Source organism: Osmerus eperlanus, chromosome 5 (assembly GCF_963692335.1).
Source record: "Osmerus eperlanus chromosome 5, fOsmEpe2.1, whole genome shotgun sequence".
Taxonomy (NCBI): Eukaryota; Metazoa; Chordata; class Actinopteri; order Osmeriformes; family Osmeridae; genus Osmerus; species Osmerus eperlanus.
Genome location: NC_085022.1, coordinates 12,752,302 through 12,779,177, shown reverse-complemented (window position 1 = coordinate 12,779,177; position 26,876 = coordinate 12,752,302). Strand labels below are relative to the sequence as shown.

Here is a 26,876-nt window from a genome sequence, read left to right as displayed (position 1 = left end):
TTCTTTTCTTTCTTTTCTTTTTTGTGTGTGCGTGTCTCTTTGTGTGTGTGTATGTTGTGTGTTTATATAAGAAAGAAAGATGAAGCTGCTGCAGGGGTGCATGACCTGCTTTGATTTGGTTTTACTTGGGAACTTAGTTGGCATCACCTCAAGCACTGGGGAGAGGACAGAAGGTTCGGTATGGTACACATACAAGAGCTCATTTGTGCCATTGCACACTCCATCCACAGTAACACACCTTTATAATTCCCCTCGAATTGTAAGGGAATTAGCCGCCCTGCTCGCGCGCGTTAAGCCTGGTGCGGGAACGCGCGCGGATTTTCAACCATCTCAGCGCTGCGCCTCGCGCTTCTCTCTCCAACTCCATGGCGATGAACAGATTCTCCAGTGGCACTGGTGAGTACGCACCTTTTCTATCTTGCTCTCTCTCCTCTATTTGGCATGTTTAACGAAGAAAATGAGGAGAATTGACGATATATGTCTTTATTATGGCTAATATTTAAATCCTTACCCGCGGTGACTCACACTGTGGTATGCGCCAGGTGCTCGTGGGGTTGTTGATCCGACCATCTGCGTGCAGACAACTGTTGCGCCCCTGAGCGTTTAATTAAAGACGTATTTATAGAGCGTGTTGTTGTGTTCTGCGGCTTTTAATAAAAGATTTGCATTGTTTTGGTTAATGCTAGCCAACTACACATACTTAGTTACCCACATGTCATTAAATACAGAAGCTATTTCGTTGCTAAACTGAAATTCAATAGGGCAGAACAGGGTCAATGTCTGGATTATTCTCCGAACAGACACGATTCATTTTTAAATAAATCACACTGGAGTTGAGTGAGCTATATTTTGTTTATAAAGTGTTGTGATCGAGCTAGTAGTTTGGAGCAGTGTTTGTGTAATCTGGTCTATTCCAGGAGTCCCCTTTCTTCTTGCCCTATATCTTTTGTACCTCTTTACAGGAGGGAGTAATAGGTTAATGTGTGGTGTGTGAGAGCACATGTGTGTGCATGCACCTGTCAGAGCAGGTATTTGTATACGTGTGTCTGTATTAACGCGTGAGTGTGTGAATGCATGTGTGGCTTGAGTGCAGAAGGGTTTGTTTGCTGACTTCACCGCGTCCATTAGGTCACGTCTATGGGAAGGACAGTGAAAAGACGCTTACAAGGACCAGAAACACGTTGGCATGATATGTTTGTTTTCTCCGACTGCCTAGTTAAGTAGATAGGTTTGTGTTACTTATGGCTGAGTCCCATCTTAGTCTCAAATGAGGATTGACGTTTAGACTTGATTGACCTCTTAACCTCTCCTTTAGTTATTGACTATTTCTGTGGGGGGCTTGTGTTTGCTGACTAACTGATAAATCTGGATCAGCGGGTGTGTGGTGTGTGTGTGTGTGTGTGTGTGTGCAGGCACAATTTGCTTAAGCCAGCCACCACAGGCAGATGTCTGTTTGGGTGTGTGTCTGGTTAGGTAATGGACACCATGTGTTTTCAGTGGAATACCACCATGGCCAGAGATGACATTATTTAAAAGGTTGTTTGGTTAGGAAAACAAGATCTCTGAGTTATTTGGATCAACTAGCTATGTTCTCATGGACGCCATGCATGACTACTGTTCCAGGTTCTGGAAAGAAAGAATGGGGAAAAGAGAGGAAGGAGAAAGGGTGTAGAAGATGGTGTGTTGATTTAATCTATCAACTTTCCCTGCCATTTGAAACTTTCCCGTAAACTTAGAAAAAGATCTTGTTCAGATGAGCTGGAATTGAACAAGTGTATAAACTAACAAAAAAAAACAACAAAGACAACATCCTAACAATTTTATAAAAAGTACGAAATGTTAAAAAAGAAAGTACGATATTTATAACAATATACTTCAAAATACTAACAAAACTGTACAGTATGCAATAAAATATAACATATAAGATAAAGTAACGGCAAGTCTGAGGCAAGGTTGCACTATTATAAAAATGTATTCTGAATACAAAAACATTTAGATATAATTTGCCCCAACTGAATCATTGTACCGCAATCTATAGTATATAATGTGTATGTTTGTGTGTGTGTCCCTTCTTACAGAAGCATGGAACGGGACAGAGCGAATGCGTGTTGCCACAGGGATGAGTGAGTCGTCATCCATCCAGTCAGAGAAGCTGCTCTCACTCGCCCGCTCACTCTCAGAGTTGGGGGCGGACACAGCCAATGGAAACCCGAATGCCAACCCCAACTCTGAAGGAGACCAGCTCCCTCTGGTACGACATTATACCCCAACCCTAACCCCCTACACACTTCTGTACCTGTCCACATAGCCTCTCTTCCACTCCTCACGCCTTCCTTCACAAACCTCACACTATAAACTCACCCCTCTCTGTGCCTTGCCCAAGGACACAACGTCAGTTGGCATGACCGGGAATCGAACTGGCAACCTTCGGATTACTAGTCCGACTCCCTCACCGCTCAGCCACCTGACTTCCACTTCCCCAAACCTCCCCCATAACCTCACCGCTGAACTCCTCACCCCTCCCCAAAACCTCCCCTCTCTACTTCTTACACCTCTCCACATAGGCTCTCTCCCTACACTCCTCACACCTCCCCAAAACCTTTTCCTATTCTCTCACCCATATTCCACTCCCACATTCCCAAAACCTCCAGTTCGCCCAGTAAGCTCTGTACTGGCCCCTCCACACTGACAGTCTGTAGCTCTGCCTATCCCTGCCTTAACCTCTCCCTCTGTCACACATTACCCTGAACCCTGAGTCTCACCATTCCACAACAAGATCATCCAGAAGGGGTCATCTTTGTGATGTTGCAGGAGTCCAATATAGAGCTTGGCCGTGGACTGTTCTTCTCCGATGGACGCAGGAAGGTGGACTACGTTCTGGCCTATCATTACAAGAAGAGGCGGACTTCCCAACCACGCCTTTCCATTGTGTCCAATGGGAGTCTGCCAATGCCAGCAGCTGTCAGATCTGATGCACATGCCGAGCTGGGGGAGGGGCAAGGGGTGGGGCCGGATGGATCGGGGGAGGAGTCTAAAATGAGTCAGGAAGAAAAGGCCCTCATCAGGGAAGAGTTTGAATATGGACTGTTGGAGGCTGGACTACAGATTGAACGAGATAAAGAGGTTTGTGTGTGTTTACCTGTGTGTGTGTGTTTACCTGTGTGTGTTTACCTGTGTGTGAGTGTGTGTGTGTTTACGTGTGTGTTTACCTGTGTGTGTGTTTACCTGTGTGTGTGCGCGTGTGTTTACCTGTGTGCGTTTGTTTGATCAGCTAGGATCTCTGTAAGTGTGGGTTACATGGACTGTGCTTTCTTTATCATCATGGCTACTACCAGAACAACTCTTAAGGAGCTATGTGGAGTGGTCATTTACGATTCTAATTATCGCCTAAGCAAGGGTCATGTCTCCCCCATCAGACCAATTAGCCACTGTCTCTGTGATTATTCACAGAGACTCAACAGAGCCAGAGGTTGAATTGTTGCCGTGAGGACTATGGATCCTCCTTTGCCTTTGTCTGACAAAGCAGTTCCTGGTTGGATTTAATCACTGACAACTACCCATGTTGCTTACTAAAAATAACAGGGCTTCCACCAGAGTGGAGACTCCACACTGGGACTAAAATACAATTCCATGCTTCACCTAGATAGTGTGGCTTATGTACAGTGTATGTTGTAAAGGTTACATGGGAAATCATGTGCTGTTTTGGTTGGGGATTAAGACTGTTGACAGTTAGTATAGAGTCAAACGCCAGATTATAGAACCTCATTAGAGAATGATCCAGTACTTGGAAGTGTGTGTGTGAGTGTGAGCAAGCGCGTGGAGGTTGGCAGGGGGGAATTTGGTATTGAGTAAGTGTGAGGATGCCAAATTATTAGCCGTACAGCTAATCATTTGTATTAGTGGGCCCTGGCCTACTTTTCCGAAAGCACAATTGTTCAGTTAATTATCTATGTTAGGAAAATGAATATACTTGCATAATTAGTATTTCATTCCTCTAAATATGTTTTCACAAGTTCCCAACAGAACAAGGGAACAGGCAACCTTGTATACAAACATGTATGTAACAAATGCTATCCTTGATATTTCACTATTTGTTTTAGATGCCTTTTCTACTCTATTTCTTACATTAGTTGGCCAAGTGTGTACGTATGTGCAAAACTGGAACCATGTGCCAAAACAGATCAAGGTCATAGATCTCATTGGCTGTCTTAAATTCCTGGCTATCATGGATATGTCCATATCATGACTCCGTCTGTGTGTGTGTGTCTGTGTGTGTGTCTAGACTAAGTCACAAGGAATAGGTTTTATTCGGCTGCACGTTCCCTGGCCTACACTCAGCCGAGAGGCGGAGCTTCAGAAGATCAAAGTGCCGGTAAAGAAGGTGAGTTTGTACTTGACCCATGTTAACTGTGAAGTTCACTCACCCTAAAACACCAGTCAATGAGATTTCAAATATGTCTAAATCACAAAATAGAATTGTATTAGTTCATGGCTGAATACCACAGTACACCCAATGAATACTGAAAAGAGAATAGAAAGGAGTGCTCTCACAGGCTGTTTATTTTGGGTTTGGTGGGATCATTGGACGGATTTGATCATGTGACATGCTGTTTGATTCGTCAGAGTTACGAGCTGCGGGAGCGAACAGGCATTGCCGGGTCTCTGATCTCCTTGTGGACTATGCTGAACCAGCCCTTCCAACCCGACGTCCCTGACCCACAGAACAACACCAACACACAGACCAAGACACGCTCCAAGACGCTCACACACCCATTCCTCCGAGAAAAACTACACCTGTAAATACCTGGACATGCTCATACACACACGCACACACACAATATACACACACATATGTACATCCCCCCCCCCCACACACACACACACACACAAATCTCACTCTGCTTACTTTTATTCTGTGCAGGTTTGACATTGAGTCGACAGATACCCTATTTGACAGTGCCACACGCTGCAGAATAGTAAGGAACAATAAATACAGCCACAAATACACACCATGTTCAGAAGCATGAGAGCCACAGAGACAACTACAGTGACAGTCTCACACTCTTTTTATACACTGTCTTCCATTTGTGCCTGTGACCATGTCTAGGTTGCTGAGATATTGTCACGTATTACCTGCACACAAATTTGCCAAACCACTGGTGAGTCTCTCAGATCCAAATGATGACATGTATAAGATCCAAAAGTTGTTACATTACATTTATGCATTTAGCAGACGCTTTTATCCAAAGTGACTTCCAAAAGAGAGCTTTACAAATGTGCATAGGTCACTGATCATAACAACGAGATAGCCCCAAACATTGCGGGTAGCCAAAACATGAAGCATACATTGTGAAAACGAAATAAATCCCAGAGGGAAGAACCATGAGAGCATGTAGTTGAACAAGTTACAGTTAAACAATTAAACAACATGAACCTTAAAAAGTGCAAGGGTGTACCTGTGGGGGAAAAAAGCAAACAACAAAAATATATTACACCGCAAGTACAAAAGTTTTAAGTCAGTTACAACTAACCATCAAGAGCAACAAGTCTCTCAATAAGAGTCATTGTGATCTTGGAGGAAAAATCAGGTCCAGCCAATCATTCCTAAGTACCGTTGTAATCCCGGAACAACAAGAAGATGACAGTCATGTTCTGGTGGAACATGACAATACATGTTCCACTGTATTAAATATCAGGGAGCAAGTAGAGTGTCTTATGTTTGATCATATATGCTTCCTACATTCTCATTTGAGTGTTTTGGATCTGGTAGTTCCAGCACCTCTACTGTCTACATGATATCATGGGTCAAAGCAGTAGGAGCATCAGGCCTGTCTAACCGTGTTTAACCCTCCTTCACAGGCATCACAGCATTACTGGCTAATGGTGTCTACGATTCTGCCTTCCCTCTACATGATGTGAGTACAATCACACCATCATCATCATGCCTCCTTTCTAGAAACCAATGTCAGATCAGGACTTGAAGGTCAGACTTAGAGGATTAGATGTCATAGGTGTGATAATCTGGCCTCTCTCTCCTCAGGGATCATTCACGAGGAAAGGCGGGAAAGATCAACGCAATGATCGACAGGTGAACTTCCTATCTGGGGCTGAGCAGGGTTTATCGGTTAGCACACTCCAACAGTACAGAAACATAGTTGCTCTTTAATTCTACTAATTGTTAATCCGAGTCCGTGTTTGTGTGTTTCAGCTCCTCCATGAGGAATGGGCCAACTATGGAGTCATGCACAAGTACCAGCCTGTGGACTTGATCAGGTATGAACCAGACAGCGCTCTCTGTGTGCTCCTGATAATGACCACTATCACTAATTAGCTACGGATAGAATTAGCTTCTTCTTTACACAACGCAATCCGCCGAACATTGAGTAAACAGAAGTGGAAGTCTCTGTGCCCTAGGCAACACAGGGAGATAACCCAGTTCATGTACCGTAGGATTGTACAGCCGTGGCCAAAAGTATTGGGAGTGACATACATTTTGTGTTTGCAAAGCTTGCTGGGCCTTGGCATAAAATGACTGCTAACATAATTTCAGTAAGTCATATCATCAGCACAGGGGAAAGTGTGAACTAGTTCTAGCCAGGTGAAATCACTATCATTCTGATTGGATTTTAAGAACAGATTGACTGCTGTAAAAAATGGGACTATTTGCATAAATTGAAAATGTTCGCCCCCAAAAAGCTTTAAAAAATACGAAATGGGCCTTATTGTATTCTGTAGAAACATGTGAAAACATTTTCCTCAAATACTGAACCAGCAAAATTTGCGAAACACTACATTTTCCATTGCCAAAACTTATGGCCCTGACTGTATTAACTCTGGATTAAACCCTTCTCCACAGGAAGTACTTTGGGGAGCAGATAGGTTTGTATTTCGCCTGGCTGGGAGTCTACACCCAGCTCCTCATCCCCCCCTCTGTCCTGGGGGTCATCGTCTTCCTTTATGGCTGCTTCACGGTCGACACCAACGTGCCCAGGTACACACAGGCACACGAACATGTGCATGGTCTCTCTGTCAGACACACACATACACATAAACGGTACGTTGGAAACGCAACACTGACCTTTCATCATTAACATTCTCTTGTTCCATCATCTGTGTGTGTGTGTGTGCATCTCTATTGCAGTCAAGAGACATGTGATGACGGTCTGAACTTCACCATGTGTCCCTTGTGTGACGGAGTGTGTGATTACTGGCGTCTGAGCTCAGTGTGTTCCCTGGCCAGGGCCTCCTACCTGTTTGACAACGGAGCCACAGTCCTCTTTGCGATTTTCATGTCCCTCTGGGGTAAAGATAGAATTGGATCTAAGTGGACACATCCCTCACTAAAATCCCTTCTGTCCTTTAACTGTGTCCCTCTAGTCCCTCTGTTCATGTGATAAGAATAATTATCTCTGGTGCTAAGTATTGTGTCTGTGTACGGTGGGGTCATGTGTATGTAATGTGTCATGTTCTGTGTGTGTGTTCGTGTGTGTGTAGCTGCCCTGTTTCTTGAACACTGGAAGAGGCGGCAGATGTGCTTGAAACACAGTTGGGACCTTACCAGCTTGGAGGATGAGGAGGTACAAACACACACACACCATCTCCCTCTTTCTCTCTATCTCTCTCTCTCTCTCTCGCTCTTAATCCTGCTCTCATCCTGACCATATGACAGGCAAGGGCAGGGGACAGCTCGGGTCAAAAGTGCAAAGTTGTGGTGGTCTCAAAATAATCCTCCCAGCTCAAACACTTCCCTCCCCCCCTTCCACTAACACACACACACTGACACCGCTGACAGCACATGCCTATAATGAGATTGGAATGTTCTTAAAGCAGTGAGCTAACTGGATGAGGCTCAGATTGTGGGGTCACAGCACACAGCACACGATGAGGGCATACACATGTGCCAGCACTCACCCCACACACAGTCCTGGTCAGGAGAATGTGATGACTCATGTTGATGTCTGTCTCTGTTGTTCTGTTGCTCTCCTGCTGCATGAAGGAGAGAGTGCAGGTAGGGGATTTCTACTGTATTTACATTGAGTGTAACATACTTTATACTGTAGATGTCTAGATCTCCTTGCTACAGTCCAGACATCTTAACACACACACACTCAATTCTGTTCAGTTTCAATAACACCACAAAGGTCCTGTGTTTTAACCTACGTTAATGGAATACTTGTGTAAGAGAGAGTGTGTGTGTGTTTCAGGACGAGCCGAGGCCTGAGTATGAAACCGTTCTACAGGAGAAGAAACAGAAGATGAAAACAAAAAAGAGGAAGAGCAATGTATGGATTTGTTACTTTGTCTTTCATAAGATTTGGGGGGGTGTCTGTGTGTGTGTGTGAAAGAGAGAGAGTAACATGGTTTCTCCATGCAGCAGGAGGAAGTAGGAGGTGGCGGAGAGAGAGACAAGATGCTGGCCTCACAGGTACAACTGCATACCGGGAGCGTGGGGGGAAAGGGGGGGGTGGAGAAGTGGAAGAGGGGAGTTGCTTAATAGAGGGTTAGAGTAAGCCTGTAACACATGAAATGTCTCCAGACCAACCCACCAGAACACATTTGACTCTGCTCATGCTTAGTGTAGCTATGGCCAAATAAACCCTCAAAATGTAATGTTCGAGGTATGAAGGAAGGAAGTCTTATGTGTGGCTGTGTTTATTTATGAAGAGGAAACCCCCTTCTTCTTCTCCGGGTGGTTGAGCCCAAAGCTGCTTACCTGCCTCAGATTAGCCCAGATTACAGAGGGAGAGAGAGAGAGAGGGAGGGAGGTGTGGGAGAGCTGCTTACAGAGGAGGTTATTGCTGTCCTTTTCTCTAAATGATAGTCTACTATTTAAATACGCTACTTGTTATGTAAACACTAATCACATTATGACAGGAGGACATTCATTTGAAGATGTATTTCTTTGTCTGTCGTAGCCTAGATTTGAGCACATTCAGCACAGTTCATTTATGTCTGCAGGGATTGTTTGATGTTTTATGTTTATGAGAGAAACATGATCCAGAACAGTCTCTCAATATGTGTGTTCTCAAGTAATATGTGTGTTTCTTCCGTCAGAGAGAGCCAGAGTCTCTGACTATTGAGGATCGTCTCCCTGGTTACCTTATCAATATCTCCACTATTTTGCTTATGGTAATATTAATACATGTATATATTTCTATTATATTAGACATCTCGTCATACCATAGCTGTTCTCTTTAACGGCCCTTTCCTTACCTGTCTCTATTTGTGTGGTACCAGATTGGAGTAACGTTCTCAGCAGTGTTTGGTGTGATCATGTATCGTATCTCCACGTTGGCTAGCTGGTCTATGAACCCTGACCCTGAGGCCAAGGCTAGCGTGAGGATGACCGTCACCACCACAGCCATCATCATCAACTTGCTGGTGGTGTTGGTGCTGGATGAGATCTATGGAGCCATTGCTGTCTGGCTAACTGAACTGGGTAATGCTATTCTATTTAACATCCGCTGACTGGCGTGGTTGTGGATCTGTCTTGTGATGTGCGTGGTTGTGTCTGCTGTCCGTCAGAAATCCCTAAAACGGAGGCCGAGTTTGAGGAGCGCTTGATCCTGAAGGCTTTTTTCCTCAAGTCCATGAACGCCTTTGCACCTATCTTCTATGTGGCCTTCTTCAAGGGCAGGTCTGTCTGTTTATCTGTCTACCCTTCTCTCTCTGTCTCTCTGTCTGTCTGCCTGTCTGTCTGCTTGCCCACCTGTCCATCCACTTTCTTGTCTGTCTGTCTGCCCTTCGGTCTGTGTGTCTGTATGTCTGTCAGTCTGTGGGTCCTACAGTCCACCTGCACTTCCATCTGTCCACCCACCTTTCCTGTCTGCCTGCCTGCCTGCCTGTCTGTCCTTCCAAAAATGTCTCCATTGTTTCCTCTCCATCCTCCCATGGTCTCCCTTTGTGCAGGTTTTCCGGGCGACCAGGGGACTATGTTTATATCTTCGGAGACTTCCGCATGGAGGAGGTAAGTTCACCACACCACACACCACTCCACTGTCAAACTTTATTTATATAGCGCATTTCATACCAGGAGGAAACACAATTCGCTTTACAATGGGGAAAAAGGGGTTGGGGAATGCAAACACTTACGTTTGACACAACTGTTCCAGAGTATGTGTGTTTGTGAAAGATGCAACGTGTGTGTCTCTGCAGTGTGCCCCTCCAGGCTGTCTTATTGAGCTCTGTATCCAGCTCAGTATGATCATGCTGGGGAAACAGCTCATCCAAAACAACGTCTTTGAAATAGTTATACCGTGAGTTTGAACTTCCCCATCTTGTAATGCACACACACACATACACACGCAACTACAGCTCCAGCTGTGATTCCTTCCATGTTATCTTTAACACTCTCCCAGCATGTGCTCATCTTCTTTTGCTTCTCTGCAGAAAGCTGAAAAAGATGTACAGAACCATGAAAGAGAAGGATAAAGCCAAAGGAGAGGAAGAAGAGGAGGAGGAGAAGAGACCCAAGCAGCAGTGGGACAAAGATCACGCCCTGGAGCCCTTTGAAGGCCTGAGCCCTGAGTACATGGAGATGAGTGAGTCTTTCTCTTTCTATCATTCACCACATACTCACTCACATACTCGCTCACTCACTCTCTCACTCACATTATTAGTCACGCACACTCACGCACCGAGTGTGTATTAAAGTGTGTGTTTGTTCATCTGTTTGTTTGTGTGTGTCCACAGTAATCCAGTACGGATTTGTCTCTCTATTTGTCGCGTCCTTCCCTCTGGCTCCTGTATTTGCTCTGCTCAACAATGTCATTGAGATTCGCCTCGACGCTGCCAAGTTTGTCACCGAGATCCGAAGACCGGATGCTGTGCGCTGCAAAGACATAGGTGCTGACCCACAACACAACCGCAGCACAACCACAACACAACCACCTACTATTCTTCTCTCATACGATATAAAACCAACTTTTTCCTTTTACCTACGCATGTTATGCCAAGTCAAAACTACAACCAAAATACAACCATGACACAACGACTGACCCAGTGCAGGACTATGTGCACATCATAGACTACACACACTAACACACTGTGTACAGAAGTGTGTATATGTGAACAACTTTCCTAGTACTTCAACTCACCCTCTGTCTCTGTGCCTTCCCTTTCCTACACACACCCTCATTTTCTCTTACACTCTTCAACTCCTTCCTCTCCTCTTTATGGCTCAACCTGGCACACGTGCGTGCATGCGAATGCTCACTTTCTTTCACACACTTCTCTGTTGTTCTCTCTTTTCATGCACACTCGTCATCCTTCCCCTTTTCTTCTCTCTTGTGCGCATGCTTTCTCCAGGGATTTGGTACAACATTCTGTGTGGAATCAGCAAGTTCTCTGTCATTACAAATGTAAGTGGAAAAGAGGAGACTGACAAAGTATCCACAGTTGGTCGGGCCAACAGAATGTGTTTGTCCTAAACTTATTGACTTCCTGAAGCTGCCGAGCAGGTGTGTTGGATTTGCCCATAGCTGTAGGCCAACAGGGGTGAGGAGTGTAACTCTACAGTTTCTGATATATACTGACATGCTCAAGATAGAGACCCGTCTGACGGAGAACTATAGACCAAGCAGTGTTATGGACTATATGAGGAGGTTGTTCAGGACTCGAGCCACGGTTGTTCCTTATTCCACCTGGTTCTCCCCTCAGGCGTTTGTCATCTCCTTCACGTCTGAGTTCATCCCCAGGATGGTCTACCAGTTCATGTACAGCCAGAACGGCAACATGAACGGTTACACGGAGCACTCTCTCGCCTACTTCAACATCAGTAACTTCTCTCTGGGCACGGCGCCCACCTCCACCCTCCTGAAGGGAGTCTCCATCTGCAGGTTGGACGTCAGGCAGCCTCCCCCCCACCACCACCACCCTCCATCCTCTGAACCTTCCTAGATCTTGTGCTTATGTTCCTGTGTCAGAGAGAAATTACTTCACACTTGGTCAAGTCATTCCTTTGTCACATCAAAGGATTCAGGAACTTGTGTTGGAGACAGTTTATTTTATAGACTAATGATGCCTCTCCCCTTACCCCTTTTCCTGTCCACTCCCTCTCTCCTTGTGCCCCCAGGTATAAAGACTACAGGGATCCTCCATGGGCATCAGATGCATACACCTTTTCAAAGCAGTACTGGTCTGTCCTAGCTGCCAGATTGGCCTTCGTCATCTTCTTCCAGGTAGACAAAGGGACAAGTGCTGAATTGTGTCACCTTTCTAAAAGGGGAAATAACCTTAGAGAGAACCTCCATCAACTCTGACATATCTCCTCCTCCAACCCTTCTAGAAGGAATCTAGAACGGTTACGGCTGGAGAATCCGGTCTGTTCTTGACTGTGCCATGTCTTTGCAGAACCTGGCCATGTTCCTGAGCATGCTGGTGGCGTGGCTGATCCCGGATGTGCCGCGCTCGCTGAGGGAGCAGCTGAAGAAGGAGAACATGCTGCTGATGGAGCTGCTGCTGAGCGGCGAGCAGGATGCCGGGCGTCCCAGAGGCCGCTCCCCCGAGTGCGCCGCCCCACGCTTCCCGCCCACCATCGACATCGTGGTGGAAGCTCCGGAGGAGATGGAGAGGGAGGAGGAGGACGAGCTAGAAGTGGACAGACTCTATCGGCAGAGATGCGACAGCCTGGAGACTGCTGGGAACTTCGGAGCCGAGAGAGGGGAGGAGGCAGGAAAGGAGGCAGAAGACAGAGGAGAAGAAGGAGACCGAGACGTGTTAGAGGAAGGAAATACAGGAGGAGGAGGAGGAGGGGAAGAGAAAATTGTTCATGAAGGAGGTGAGAAAGACAAAGAGGAAGGGGTGGAGAAGGGAGGAGGAGGAGAGGAAGGAGGAGGAGGAGAGGAAGGAGGAGAGGAAGGAGGAGGAGAAGAGGGCAAAGATTTGGAAGTGAAGCCAGAGGAAGAGCTGCCTGTCAGTTTGGATCTGGATGCTTTCATGGATCAGCTTGGCCTGTTAGGTAAGTTGAGAGTTGACCACGCTTTCTCTTGACTTCAATATTTTATCAAGTATTTCATCAATCCTTTTAGTATATATGCACTAATGCAAAGTGTTTTAATCTTTTTTGTCTGGATGCAGATTCAGACATGGAGTTGCCTACCACAGACTCCCAGAAGGTCTGTCAAGCCCCCTCAGCCCCCTCGTCCAAGGCAGGCTCGCTCCACAGTCTCCAGTCAAGCTCAGAACCAGCAGGCATGGCTCAGAACATCACAATGTTCTCCCTTAAAGGCCTTCCTCCCACAGACCCAGCCTCGAGGTCCAAAGCCCGCAGCTCCACACTGCCTCCTCGCCAGAGAGGCCCTGAATCTGGGCACAGCCTACCCCGTCCCAGCCACTCCACCAGTCTAACCAGGTTTCAGCAGATGTCCGCACAGGGCTCTCTGATCCCTCTACACATTTCTCTGGCTCCTTCTACATCCAAGCCCCTGTCTTTCTCAAACACTCCCCTTTCCCCCACACATGTACTCCAGTCCCCTCCTGCCAACCCTCCGACCACACTGCCCAAGCCTCTCTCCCCCAGTGAACTGTTCATGCTCAAGGGGCCACCGGGGAGAGAGGCAGGCTCAAGAGCTAAGGGTCGCTGTTCCACTCTGCCTGCCCGCCCGAGAGGCCCTGAGGCTGGGGACAGCACTGCCAAGCCCAGCCAATCCACAAGCTTTACCAAGCTGGGAGACTGTGTCCCCCCATCCCCCAGCGAACTGAAGCGGGACACGCCAGTGTGAAGGAAGGAGAGGAGGAGAGCAAGGAAGGGGGTGGAGGATGATGGTGGGTGGAGAGTAGAGGATGATGGTCCAGCTGAGTCTCCCGTGTGCCTGGAGCATCACCCCGTCTCCTCCCCTGCAGCCTTCCCCCCTCCATTTCTGTAAAACTGGACTCCCCAGCCAGAGCAACTGAGCTGTCTAACTCCCCACCCCCTATCACTCCATTGTTGGAGAAGTGACAGGTGCAACATTGATACCTTGCCACTAAGGGCTTCCAGTTTTCGATAGGAAAGTTCTAGATATTTTCCTTTATTGACACCAGTCGAATGGGTTAGGAATGGCCTGCTGGATAAAGGTGTGCGATTGACAACTTAGAACAGCCCTGGAACTCTCTTTGCCATGACTGCAGATCTCTCAGACCGAAACAAAGACTTTTTCTACTGTTTCTGTCCACAGCCATCACCCTAGTCACTGCTGCTCTGCTACTCAGCCCCACGCAAAACACTGCTCCCTGTAGGCCAGAAGAAGTATGACATATTTACAGCATAACCTAGTTGAAAAATACAGATATGCTTGTAGTTGTATTTATTAACATGATGTATTTTGATCATATGAAAACAACTACCTTTATTCATAAGAAAAACACAATGAAATAAAAACACTTTTTTGCTATTTGTTTTTCTTGTAAAATGCAGAGGAAGGGATAGTATGTGCTTTAGAAATCGGAATATGTTGGGGTATTTAAATCCACTCTGACACAGTGAATAATCTTGCCAGAATATTAATGGCTGACGTTTGTTTAAATGTTTCAGTAAATCCAGCAAAGAGCATGGTGTGCAAACCTATGTGGAGCCACCACCTGGTTTGCAATAGGACTGTGCCAAATCACTGTATGAAGCCTCGCAATCAGTCTGGGTTTACCAAGGCCTTGACCGAAAAGGTAATAGTTCAGTACTTCTGTCGTCACATTGTCATCCTGGAAACTATACTATTCTAAACTATACTAACAATCCAGGTGTGTGTGTGTGTCTGTATTATGTGTGTGTGTAAGTCCGATGTTATGTCAGTGAATCACTAGCATGTATGTAGTGTGGAATCAAGCCCTTATGATATACCATATATCAAAAGAAATCAACTTTGTTTTTTTTACAACTTAACTACTTGTTCCTGCCAATCAGCTTACCTGATTTGGAGATGTTTTGCTTCGAGACAATAATATTCACAATAATATTATTCAAAATAACTGTATCAATGTGTAGAAGATACACATTTAGGTCGGATGAAGTCTACAAGCTTGAGAGTTCGGGACTTGAAAGCCGTCCGAACAAGCTGCAGATGGATCTACCTAACCTCACTAAGAAGAACATAATCTGGTTTATACTGCTATGGCTTTTTGTAGTGTAGATCAAATATAACACCAAGGTAGTAGATTACAATAAAAAAAGTAAAATACAAACTGAGTGAAGATAATATCGAGGCTGTATGTCTGTATACATGCGGATGAAATAACTTGCACCACTGTCCTCCATGCCTTGAATTTCCTGCCGACCGTTATTGACTGCACCTTCAATGGAAGCGGGGAAAGATGGTCTCAGTGACTTACACATAGTTTCAATTAAACTCCACCAACACATTTGTTTCGGTTTATAAAAAAGGAAATGTATTGATTCCAGCTTTTGATATTTTTACTATAACTGGTGCTGAAACGGATCAGTTTAAGACCATTATAATTTCCTATCCATCAAGTCAGAAGGATGTTGTAATCTCAGTTTGGGATTGCGACTGCAGTGCAGAGACAAGCCTAATTGAATGGTTCAATGCATTGATGGGTGTGACCATTTTCCACTCAAATCAGTCACATACATACAGAAATATGTAGCAGCTTACTATATTGTGTTCATTGGAAATTTCCTAGAATAGGCTAAACTATATTTGCAATATTTTCTGTGTTAGGAAAATATATGAATAAACTGTCACCCAAATGACATGACTTTGAGTGAGTGTGTCAAAGAGCATTCTCTTTGTTCTATGAGATCAAATAAGAACCACATGAGAGCCCAACATCCAAACCCACAGTTAAGCCTGTACTAACATTACACAAGCCAGGCTGCAGGTCAGTCATTCTTACAACCATTGCAGCGTGTTTTTATACAGTATTAGTGCATGCACTGATGGGCAAAAATGATTCACCTACAAATTGCAATCAAACGATGTTTCAAGAATAGAGTATGGCATTTGCCTCTCACACAGAAGTTTTCTGTTTCCTGTTAGTGTGTTTGGCTTGTGTATGTGTTAAAAGTAACTGTCAATATCAAAATCAAATTAATCTATGATTATGTCTCTGAAATTGAAGGCACAATTAGAAGCCAAACGTGTCTATGTCATGTTGTTGCAAATTCTGATGCTCCAAAACATTTTAAGCATACAGAAAATATTCTTCCTTGCGTGTTTGTGCATATGTGTACAAGTAGTGGTTGGAGTGAATGTTACTAATTATAGAGCATTTCTCAGAAATTAGGAGGCGGGGCTGTGTTATGTGGCCCCATCAATGGTGTATATAGGCCCATTTAGAATGCAGATTAAGACAGAAACAAACTATACTGACTAAAATATATCCCTACCAGTGAGGTATTTTCTCTGCTTTGACTTAAATTCTTAAATTACTTAAAATCCCAAAGGATTTCGTTGTATTGCAGTTTTATGCTTTTATCGTTGTCATGGCGACAAAAAAGAAGCTGCTCTTCGGCATGTTGTATGTCTTGGGTGTTTGGACAACAAACGGAGACTTAGAAAGGGTAAGTTTGACTATTTGATCTTGATGACAAATGTCTAGACTGTATACTAGATGATCACCAACATTTAAGCTTTACTCTAGACAAATCCCAAACTTCAACTGTATTCTAACTGCTCACAAACTTCTAGACTGTATTCTAGACTGCTCATAAAATTCTAGACTGTATTTTAGACTGCTCACAAACTTCTAGACTGTATTCTAGACTGCTCGCAAATGTCTGAACCCTTGTCTGATGTACAATGGGTTCTCTTCCTGATTCTTCTTGAGGTGCAGCACATTCTTCGTGAAGCCAGCTCCAATCTTGTCTCCATATACCCTCTGGACATGGCCATCAACTCTGTAGACGACGACTATCAGGGCTGTGAGAGACAGATGCTCCTGAAAGTCCAGCAGAAATACCTACCTAAAGAGATGTGCTTGAATTTCAGTACAGCTTGGAAGGAAGCTGAGAATTACTACAATGAAAATCCGTCTGGTCCCCTTGATAAAATGGAGGCCATGGCCATTCATGTGTATGTCAACCCATTCCAGAATGTCTACAAACCCTTCAATAGCGCCACCCTCATTGGCAAGGCAAACTACATGTCTGAGTACCAGTACCACTCCCTCCACTTCCTCCTAACCAGAGCCTTACAAAAGCTGAACAAGAGAAATATAAAAAAAATTGTTTAAGATTAAGCAGAATACCTTCCGTGGAACCAAAACTGAATTCAAAGGCGAAATAGGGACCAAGATTCGATTTGGCCAGTTTACTTCAAGTTCAAAAAACAAAATATCAGCTGTGCGTTTTGGGAATGTGACTTGCTTTGACATTCGAACCCTCTATGGTGCAGCCCTTGGAAGATACTCTAGACTTCCGCATGAGGAAGAGGTTCTGATACCGCCTTTTGAGGTGTTTAAAATCACAAAGGTGATGAAGACAAAAGAAGGGTCCAGCCTCCCATGTCAAGTTGTGTATACACTGAAAAGCTATGACAAAAAAAGTTACCTACGTTGCCAAGTAGCCAAACTTATTGAAAGAATCCTAAATTAAATCTTCTGCTTTGCTGTAATACTTCACAGAAGAACATCAGTTTTAGATGCATTGTACACAGAACACAATATATTGTACACAAGTCACAGTTTGTTGTGCATGGTACTCAGTACATTGAGCACAGTACTGCTTATTACTTTGACTACTTTAGATTTTATTGACAAAAAAAAGTACTGTGTGCAGTACCTACATTTCCTGTCTACTATGTTATGTACACTCTACTGCCTGTTTTGTTTGAAGCAATAAAAGAAAAACATGAATACTTGATGGATACATGATCATCGATTCTTAACCTGTAGACTGTTCCTACTAAAAACATCATCTCTTAATTTATGCTTTTATGTCTGCTGTGACCCAGCATCATTGGAGACAAGTTCGGAAACCACTAGTCTTATCTGTAAATGAAATGTACTGTCCCCAAATGAACATTTTCAAAAATCTCTGAGGGGAAAATGGTTGCTCACCTATTCAATGAACAGCTTTATGTTATTTGCCTTTCACAGTTTGAATTGAGGCCCACCGACAGTAAGAGCTGAACAGTTGACCAGTTCAAATCAAAAGGGCTTGGAATACATCCAAAGTATGATTACTTTTTTCTCTACCAAGTGGTGTCAAAAGGGCATGCCTTGTCAATCCCTCAAATGTTTGAGAAGCACCAAATTGGGTCAAACTAATAATAAATAAATACAAATCTCCTTGTCCTGGCAGTTTGAATGGGCATACTTTCAAATGTTCACAAAGCTTACATAGAATCTTGGAACATCTGTTTGATCTGTATCTCTAAACGTTTGGTCATAACAAGATGAAAACACTTAGCAATGGCTTAGTAAAAGGGTGAGAAGACAACTTTGGAGGTGTTGGTGTCTGTGGGAAACAGACACCAACACAGACATCAACACCCGGAAAGTACAAAGGCTAACAAGTTCATGCAAGCCTGCCTTGTGAAAGCCACAAAGCTTTGTGACAGGTTAACTCCAGAGACAGCTAGCCTATGACAGGCTTCTAGTTGGGCGTGAACATGTGTAATGTGGGATAGTGGAGTTAGAGGGAGAACGTGATACCAAGAGAACTGTATCCCAGCCCGGCTTACTAGGTGAGTTTCCAGCGACAAGCACATTCAAACAGACACATGGATGCACCCACACCAACATTTATAAATACATACTCCGAGGATTGTCATTACTCTATTCTGTGTTGGACTTCAAGGGAGACCTTTGGTGTGTTACATGTTTCCTTGTTGCGTGCTCATTAACCAACACTCTGACCAAAGGCAAGAGAAACATATTTTCACTACGATCGGGTGGAGGTGTTTGACAGACTGTTTTACAGGGCCTTTTACGGAGCAAACACAGCATTCCACACACTAGACCATTGGGAGGTATGTGTCTGTTTTTCTTTAACCATCAAGTTAGTGTGTGTTCCTGCGTCCAATTTCAGTGACATTTCACTTGAAACACTTGACAGTTAATGTACTTTTCTCTCTCTCCGCCCTCCTCTCTTTCCTCTCCCACTCTTTATTTTTGTCTGTCCATCTGTTGTCTGGTCCACAGCTCACGCCACATACTGTCCAGTCCAGACATGCCAGCTTCACCAAGCTGGCTTTCATCTCATTCATTCATCAATAGTCCAAGAGTCCAAGAAAGCCAATACTTGTATCTCCATTCTATCTTTAGTTCCCTTTATGGCCCATACCTCTCGTGCTTTATCTCTTCATTATCTGTGTGTTCTTCCCCATATCACTCACCCTTCCCTTCCCTCTGCATATCTCCGGTGCTGGCTCATTTATCTTTATAACTCTGGTTTGTTCTGACAGTGTTGCACTAACCTGCAGGATGTGTTTGGGGGTTCATTGTGTCCACAGGCTGTTTCCCAATACCATGGTCCAGAGCATCAGTGAGTGGTTGTGGTGGGAACGCCTGTGGCTCCCAGCTAACCTGAGCTGGTCAGACCTGGAGGACAGAGATGGTCGGGTTTACGCCAAACCCTCGCACCTGCACGCTGCCCTGCCCTATGCTTTTGTCCTGCTCATCATCAGATACCTGTTTGAAAGGTGTGTGCTGTTTACTCATGTGTGTTAGTCTTTGTCTCTTCTTAATTTCCTTTAGCCTCATTGCCTGGTGATGTTCCCCATTGGCTGTGTGGTGTTTCAGGTACATAGCCATCCCTCTGGCTGGACTGTTGGGGCTCAGGGATAGGCTACATCTCACAGCAGAACACAACCCCCTCCTTCAACACTACTTCCTCACCCAATCACAAACCCCGACACAGGTACAGGACCCGCCTGCAGCCCTACTCTGACCAAAGAGGTTCTCCTACATGAAAGGGGGACACCGTGGTCATTTTAAAACAACATATTTTTGTATTATTGATCCATTTTGGATTAGTAGTACCTATTTCAAATGTCAACATATTAGTTAGAGCTAGACCTGCTACTATCAGAGAGAACATTATATGAGAATGTATGATACAGACCCCCCCTCCACCCCCCAGGGGAATGTGAGGGCTCTGTGTAAGAAGACAGGGTGGTCCGAGAGGCGTGTCAACATTTGGTTCAGGAGGAGGAGGAACCAGGACAGACCAGGCCTCTGCAAGAAGTTCTGTGAAGCCAGGTGAGACACCACTGTGCGCATATGTGTGTTTGAGCATGGTTTTCTTCTGTGTGTATCTGTATGGTTATGGTGTGTTGTGGCTGTCTCTCCCCAGCTGGAGGTTTGTGTTTTACCTGAGTGCGTTTGTAGGAGGACTGTTGTCTTTATATGATGTGAGTATGGCTCCTTGGTTCTGTGCCCAAGCGCACACGTCACTTTTTTTGTTGTTGCATGTGACCACATAATGTAGGCTGTGGCTGTGTCAAGGTCTCTCTGTCTCCCTCTCCTGTTCTTGTTTTCTAGACCCCACCTCCCAGGGTTTCACCAGACTTTCCCCATGTGCTCTACTGCAGAGCTGCCGTCATAGACATGCATGGATTGTTACAGTTACTCCCTTGTATAGTCCTTCAATAATTTTTCTATCACTTCCACTTTTTAACTTGCTTCCTTTTTTTTTTTTTAGAAACCATGGTTTTATGACCTAAGGGAGGTTTGGGCTGGTTTCCCTAAACAGGTAACTGACACGGACACAAACGCACACACACACAAACAAGAAATACAATCTGTCAGTCTAAACCTCTATGGCTAACCAGAGAAACATGAAAACTTGTATGTATTTCTGTATGTGTGTTTGTGCATATGTGTGTGTGTGTAGTCAATGCTGACATCTCAGTATCGGTATTACATGGTGGAGATTGGTTTCTACTTTTCTCTACTTCTCAGCCTCACATTCGATGTTAAACGTAAGGTAAGTTTGTGTTGGTTGGTATGTCTTTAGATTGAGATATTCAGATTTTTGAGGGGTTCGTGTGTTAAAATCCTGCCTCCCAGGCCCACCCTGAAGGCATGTTTGAGTGTGTGTTGGTCACCCCAATTTGGCGTGTATGTATGTATGTGTGTAGGACTTCAGAGAGCAGGTCATTCATCATATAGCCACGTTGACTCTGTTGGCATTCTCCTGGAGTTCAAACTATATCCGCGTTGGAACTGTTGTCATGGTGCTGCACGATTCCTCTGATTGGCTGCTGGAGGTCAGTCCCTTGATGCTATTGGCTGGTGTATGTGTCACTCTCAGGTAGTAGGCTGAACTACTGACAGTAATTTTCCAATGTCTGCTTACTTTCCTCCCACTCTCACAGGTAGGTAAGATGTTTAACTATGCCAAGTGGGAGTGGACCTGCAACATTGTGTTTGTGCTGTTCACTACAGTCTTCATGGTGACACGACTCATCATCCTGCCCTTCTGGTAAGTATAAACCATGACTCAATCTTAACCCAGCCATGACTTAGCAAGAACCACACCATAAACCAACTCTTCACTAATGAGCTTGGACAGGACAATAAGTTTGTGGTCAAATGGCAACTTTAACTGACTACAGTTGCATTCACCAGTCCTGATTTACTCATTGGATGAGGTGTGTTGTTGGTATGGCGGTCAGTTGCGTTAGATGAGGTGGCAGATTGGAATTATGGTGTGGTCCTCTCCTTCGCAACCTCCGTTGAGTTGAACTCCTATTCACGCTTGTGTGTTTTCCTGTCCAAGGGTGATCCACTGCACTTGGGTGTATCCTTTGGAGCTTTACCCCCCATTCTTTGGCTACTACTTCTTCAATGCCATGCTGCTGCTGCTGCAAATGCTACATCTCTACTGGGCCGCGCTGATAGTACACATGTTCTACAAGTTACTCACCAACAGCGTATGTTTGTGTGTGTGTGTTTCTATGTGAAGGCGTTTCCACGTGTGACTTCCTTTCTTACTGAGCTTCTTTCACATCCCATCTCTCTGTTTCTCTCTCCTGCAGTTTAATGGGGATGACAGAAGTGATCAAGAGGAAGAAGACTCAACAGATACCTCTGAGAAGGACAACCACAAAAGACACACTAATGACCCTGGAGCCAGAGTCACCAGGCACTAAGATAGAACAGCGAAGCACCACCCATAGATATGGAGAGGCCAAACACTCAGACCTAGCCCAGGGGGGCTTTTTTTTTTACGAAGTAAACTGAATGGGCCCACTTTTTAGGTCATTTAGTACATTTAGTCATTTAGCAGACACTCTTATCCAGAGCGACTTACAGTAAGTACAGGGACATTCCCCCGAGGCAAGTAGGGTGAAGTGCCTTGCGTTGGACACAACGTCAGTTGGCATGACCGGGAATCGAACTGGCAACCTTCGGATTACTAGCCCGATTCCCCCCTCACCGCTCAGCCAACAGACTCCCTACACTTTAGTACACTTTAAAGTACACTTAGTGTATTTGAGGTTTACTTTTGAATACTGTAAAGTAGCCTGTGTAGTGCACTTTCAGTTCATGAAGTATACTTCCTAAAGTACTTCAAAGTATACTTTGGAATACTTTCAAGCGCACTTTCAATTAATGTAAGTACTTCTAAAGTTAAATGTCCATTTACTATGATTTACTAATATATTTACATGTTTAGGGGCCCTTCAAACGCCGCCGATCTTGCGTCATTTGACGAGAACGGGGGCCCTCGCCAAGTGATATTGCAGATTATTATCTGAAAAAAGCTAATTACTGTGTATCAGTGTTGCCAGTTACTTTGAAAAAGTTCTATCCGTCCACTGCAAACACGTATCATATTCTCATGTAGGTTAGTTCATGACATGTGCACCAGCAGATACTATTTTAAAAGAAATTCCTGCATTAAAATAATGTATCATGACAGTTTGTATGATTTGGTCATTTATTATCACACTAGCATTTAATTATCACGGCAAACAATTACACTGCACTAAACTGTAAGTGTAAATGTAAAGTGAAAATAACAAAACCAGTCAGTATGATGACTTGAGCGAATATCATTCACGTCTTACTAAAACAGCGGCCACGCGAAAAGGAATGAGGAAACTGTTTCCTCTACTAAAAAATACAATGCGGGCCACGTGAAAAAAGGATCCAAAGACTCGTAGAAAGACCGAGTCGGGAAATGAACGAATCGTTTGTTTCCTCTAGCTACCACTACAAAGCCTATGCAGGTCACGTGAAAAATTATCCAAAGACTCGTACCCGAAGACCGAGTCGGGAAATGAACGAATAATTTCTGTTTACGTGGACGAGCCTATGCAACAGTCCCGATGCGCGGCCACGAGAAAATGAACGAATCACTCTTTGAGAGGACTCGTTACTCCCGAGTCCTTGTAAGGATTCGTTCAAAATGAATGAATCGTTCACGAATGACACATCACTATTTTCTGCAGAGTAGGTCTCCTCTGGCTCTGCCTCAAAAGTGAAAAAGTCCATCTCACATTGGCTGTCAGATGTGGTGGGTACACTGGCAGGGCTCTGTGCTGCAGGAGTAGTTGTGTGGCGGCACTCTGCTGTCAGAAGCTCTTTTACTCGCTCCCTCCTACCTGCATCTCTCAGCCATCGGAGTTTGAATTTTGGACAACTGACAGCTGAGAGAAGAGCATCTTTGTCGTCCAGCAGACCGGCAAAACGTGTCTGGATAACCTGAAAAATATAATTCATATGTTTATGCCTACAAGGCCTACAATTTATTATGTCATTGAATTACTTGCAAGCCACACCTAATGTGGGATCAATATTATGGATTTAATTTTGTTTAAGGTTACTTACTGAGACATTTGTATTTGTTTTATTCTTCTTTTGCGATGATAATGACTATTATGTTCCATGTTCATAAATAGTGTGATGCAAGAAATTTTAACTAGCTTAAAATATGGAGTATACCTGCACTATGGCATCTGGAAGGCCTGCAGTCATACTGGAGAGGGCATCTTTTACAGCCAGGGTCTTCTGCATCAGAACTTCAAGTGTGGGTAGTAAAGGACAGTCGCCTTGCAAAATATCCAGTGCTGCAGTCAGAGGCTTCATGGCGGTGCAGTACTCATGCAGGAACTGGTACTCTTTGTCTTTGAAGCACTTAATTCCCAGCTTGATGCAAAGAGTATTCAGCTCACTCATGGGGATATCTGCAATTCTCTTTACAGCATCAAAAAAGGAATTCCATCTTGTGGATGTTGGTACCAAGAGCTTTCTTTTGCTGACTTCCTCCACTGTTTCTGATGCAAGGGTAGATCTACTTGATTTGGTCCAAAGAGCTGTGCATTTTGCTGTGCTGCTCCTATACACAGCCTTGCTCTCTGCATTGGAAGTATTTCTCCACATAATTTGTAGAAATGAGGTTGATGGTGTGTGAAGCACACCTGTGGTGCGGGGTAAGAGACAGCTGGCCATCACTTTCATCCTCAGCTGAGAGGATTTCTGACACATCTAAAAAAGTGACATCATCATCTGTGGGGGTAGTCTCTCCCTCCTCATCATTGGACTCTGTGACAGGCTGATAAACTTTAAACGCCTTGACAAAGTTGGATCCATTATCAGTCACTGTTGCAACTACTTTTCTGAGTAGTCCATATGAAGAGTGAATGTTTTTGATTTCTGCGCCAATAACATCATACATGTGTCTACCGCGAATTCTCCTACATGCTAATGCAGCCTTCTGGCGCTCTAATGCGGATCTACTGATCCAGTGGAGCGTTACTCCCATATAACATCTATTATTAGCAGTCCAAATATCCGCAGTAGTTGACACAAAGTCGACCTCATTCAGCACGGCCTTCAGATTTCTCTCCATCACTGCATACTCCTTCTCTATGTAAGAAGAAAAAGCTGTTCTGTGAGGCAGCCCGGCACTGACAGTAATAGGGATCTTGTTAATTATGGCACGAAACGAGGGCGAGTCAACAGTGTTTAAGGGCAGCATTTCCTCTACAACATACTGCCAGACCAACTTCTTCAACTCTTCCCCACTTACTGGTTTTGCACCAAAGTCTAGCTTTTGTTGTTTGGGTGGCGGGGGACCAGGGCCCCGTTCGTCGTAAGGTTTGAAGCTAAGTTAATCAATTGTCCCTTTAGCCCGTTAACATTAGCGAGATAAGTGAGAACAGCAAATATCGGTTCGTCAACGGCTGATCCGCATCCAAATCATGTGGTTAATTTCAATCAGGCTAAACTTATCAGGGAAATTGCACGTGCACGTCCTACTTCAAAAGGCAGGAAAGGTCGATCACCAAAACCGTGATTTTCTAACGGTATGATGGCGGAAAAGACGAAAGAGAGAGCGGTGATAGGCTATTCTCGCCATCCGAGCAAACTATTATAATGAGTCCAGACAAGCATGTTATCATGGCTAAGTCAAACACCGCCACCGCGGCCAGAGCAAGACAAGCAGCTTGGCAAAAAATTGCCGATAAGCTAAATGCGAAAGTTTTGGGGAAATGTATAGGCTCATTTTAAGTGCCTCATTACCCCAATCAATCAGATCACATTTCTTTAAATGTGCCTGCTGGTATAGGCTTAATGGAAATTAATAATCGAATGAGATCTTGCTAGCGAAAAAAATGATCTCAACTCTTTCAGAATAAGTAGGCTAGATAAAAACAAGGCCAAAGAGTATCTAATTGATACGAATTCATAGACAATTATGAGGATATATGTAGGCTACTGCGCTTATATCATGTACTATATATGTGTATATGAATGTAGGCCTATGTGTAAATCCCTCTTTGATTTCATTGACTGGACATATGGCCAGGGAATATGATGAATTGAGTCATCAGCTGGTTAGCGCCAAGTACACTTTTCTTACAGCAACGCATGCTGCGGCTTTGCCAATGTTTTCTGCATCGCCTATACTGTATAAAAATGTAGCCTATAGCCTACCTGACGCAAAAAACCTCAAGGCTATGCAGTCTGAAGCACAGTTAAAGTTTCAAGTATTAGTGTGCTTTATTGTCAATTTCTTCACATGTCAAGACATAAAAAGGAATCGATATGACGTTTCCCACAGTGAAACATATAAAAAGCACAGGCACAACAGATAAGACAAGACATTTCGTAAAACATAGCGTTACATATTCACATACAGCAGCATATAAACTCATAATAAAGCACAAGCTTGCTGCGTCGTGTGATATTTGCAATGTACAGCCCGAGAAGGTCTTGCAAATAAATGAGTCCTTGTCGGCTGAATCGATATCGCTCAAACAAGAACTCATCCGTGTGAAATAAAGGATCTTGGCAATCGCGAAGAACTCTATTGGTATGGAAAGCTAACCGAACTAAAATATAGCTTGGTCAACTGGGTCTCTCAAAAATGGAGCTGCCATGTTATTTTCCGGGGGTGTGGCAAGCTTATCCAGCTACACTTACGTTAGCCTGCTCTGGAGCAGGTTAGTGCTAATTGATATGTTACTATGGTGATTTATCGAAAGTTGCTTCCACGAACCAAAAAGAGGGGCGTTTTTATTTTAGCCTGAAAATTAGCTCGCTTAACCGCTTAGCGAGCTACGACGAATACCCCTCTACTCTCTGCTTCGTACCACCTTGTGGGATTTGCTCTGTGAGTTTTACTGTGCTGTGACCGTTTCTTTAAATTTGCCGTTGTGTTTTTGTAATTTGACAGCACTTTGTCACCACCATCACAGAGAGTACAACGAACCTTTATGTTCCCATCTTTAGCTGACAAATTTAAAATAATGATTGTATTTCCAACTGGAAAATTAGCATCTCTCTCTCTCTCCTCCTCCATTGTTGTAATCCGTGTTCTAATCTGTCTCTTTTCCTGGTTTTCTGCAAACATGCTGCGCGCGCATCCCGAATGTTTGCAAACAAATAATTGGTCTATAGGCTACATGACTTCACTCCCAGAGAAGCAAGAAGAAATCAAACATATATTTGACTATTAATGACAAAATAGTAACACACAGTGACTT

The 26,876-nt window shown here is 44.2% G+C and overlaps 3 protein-coding genes across 4 annotated transcripts; all 3 read left to right on the top strand.

The window, feature by feature from the left end:
• The first annotated feature begins 264 nt into the window (after positions 1–264).
• Positions 265–15,828, top strand: ano2a (anoctamin 2a). Of its 2 annotated transcripts, XM_062461670.1 has the most exons (28): positions 265–396; positions 2,079–2,251; positions 2,812–3,123; positions 4,283–4,381; positions 4,624–4,796; positions 4,922–4,976; positions 5,108–5,159; positions 5,860–5,915; positions 6,041–6,088; positions 6,209–6,273; positions 6,857–6,991; positions 7,142–7,302; positions 7,495–7,577; positions 7,997–8,008; positions 8,205–8,282; positions 8,375–8,425; positions 9,055–9,129; positions 9,238–9,439; positions 9,526–9,637; positions 9,910–9,967; positions 10,156–10,256; positions 10,390–10,541; positions 10,693–10,845; positions 11,308–11,360; positions 11,659–11,837; positions 12,074–12,179; positions 12,352–12,958; positions 13,078–15,828. In XM_062461670.1, exons 1-28 carry the CDS (start codon positions 366–368, stop codon positions 13,719–13,721), a joined length of 4,026 nt encoding a protein of 1,341 aa, XP_062317654.1. In that variant the 5' UTR covers positions 265–365; the 3' UTR covers positions 13,722–15,828. The 2 variants fall into 2 exon arrangements, with proteins under 2 accessions (XP_062317654.1, XP_062317655.1); XM_062461671.1 differs by lacking the exon at positions 7,997–8,008.
• On the top strand, positions 14,485–17,283 carry LOC134021152 (erythroblast NAD(P)(+)--arginine ADP-ribosyltransferase-like). Its single transcript, XM_062461672.1, has 2 exons — positions 14,485–14,640; positions 16,762–17,283. The coding sequence occupies exons 1-2, from the start codon at positions 14,485–14,487 to the stop codon at positions 17,164–17,166; spliced, it is 561 nt and encodes a 186-aa protein (XP_062317656.1). The 3' UTR covers positions 17,167–17,283.
• Positions 17,284–19,060: 1,777 nt separating this feature from the next.
• Positions 19,061–22,776, top strand: cers3b (ceramide synthase 3b). The gene is made up of 10 exons (XM_062460665.1): positions 19,061–19,577; positions 19,678–19,795; positions 20,018–20,136; positions 20,231–20,288; positions 20,579–20,629; positions 20,771–20,863; positions 21,018–21,146; positions 21,255–21,361; positions 21,659–21,812; positions 21,918–22,776. Exons 1-10 carry the CDS (start codon positions 19,360–19,362, stop codon positions 22,029–22,031), a joined length of 1,161 nt encoding a protein of 386 aa, XP_062316649.1. The 5' UTR covers positions 19,061–19,359; the 3' UTR covers positions 22,032–22,776.
• The last annotated feature ends 4,100 nt before the right edge of the window (positions 22,777–26,876 follow it).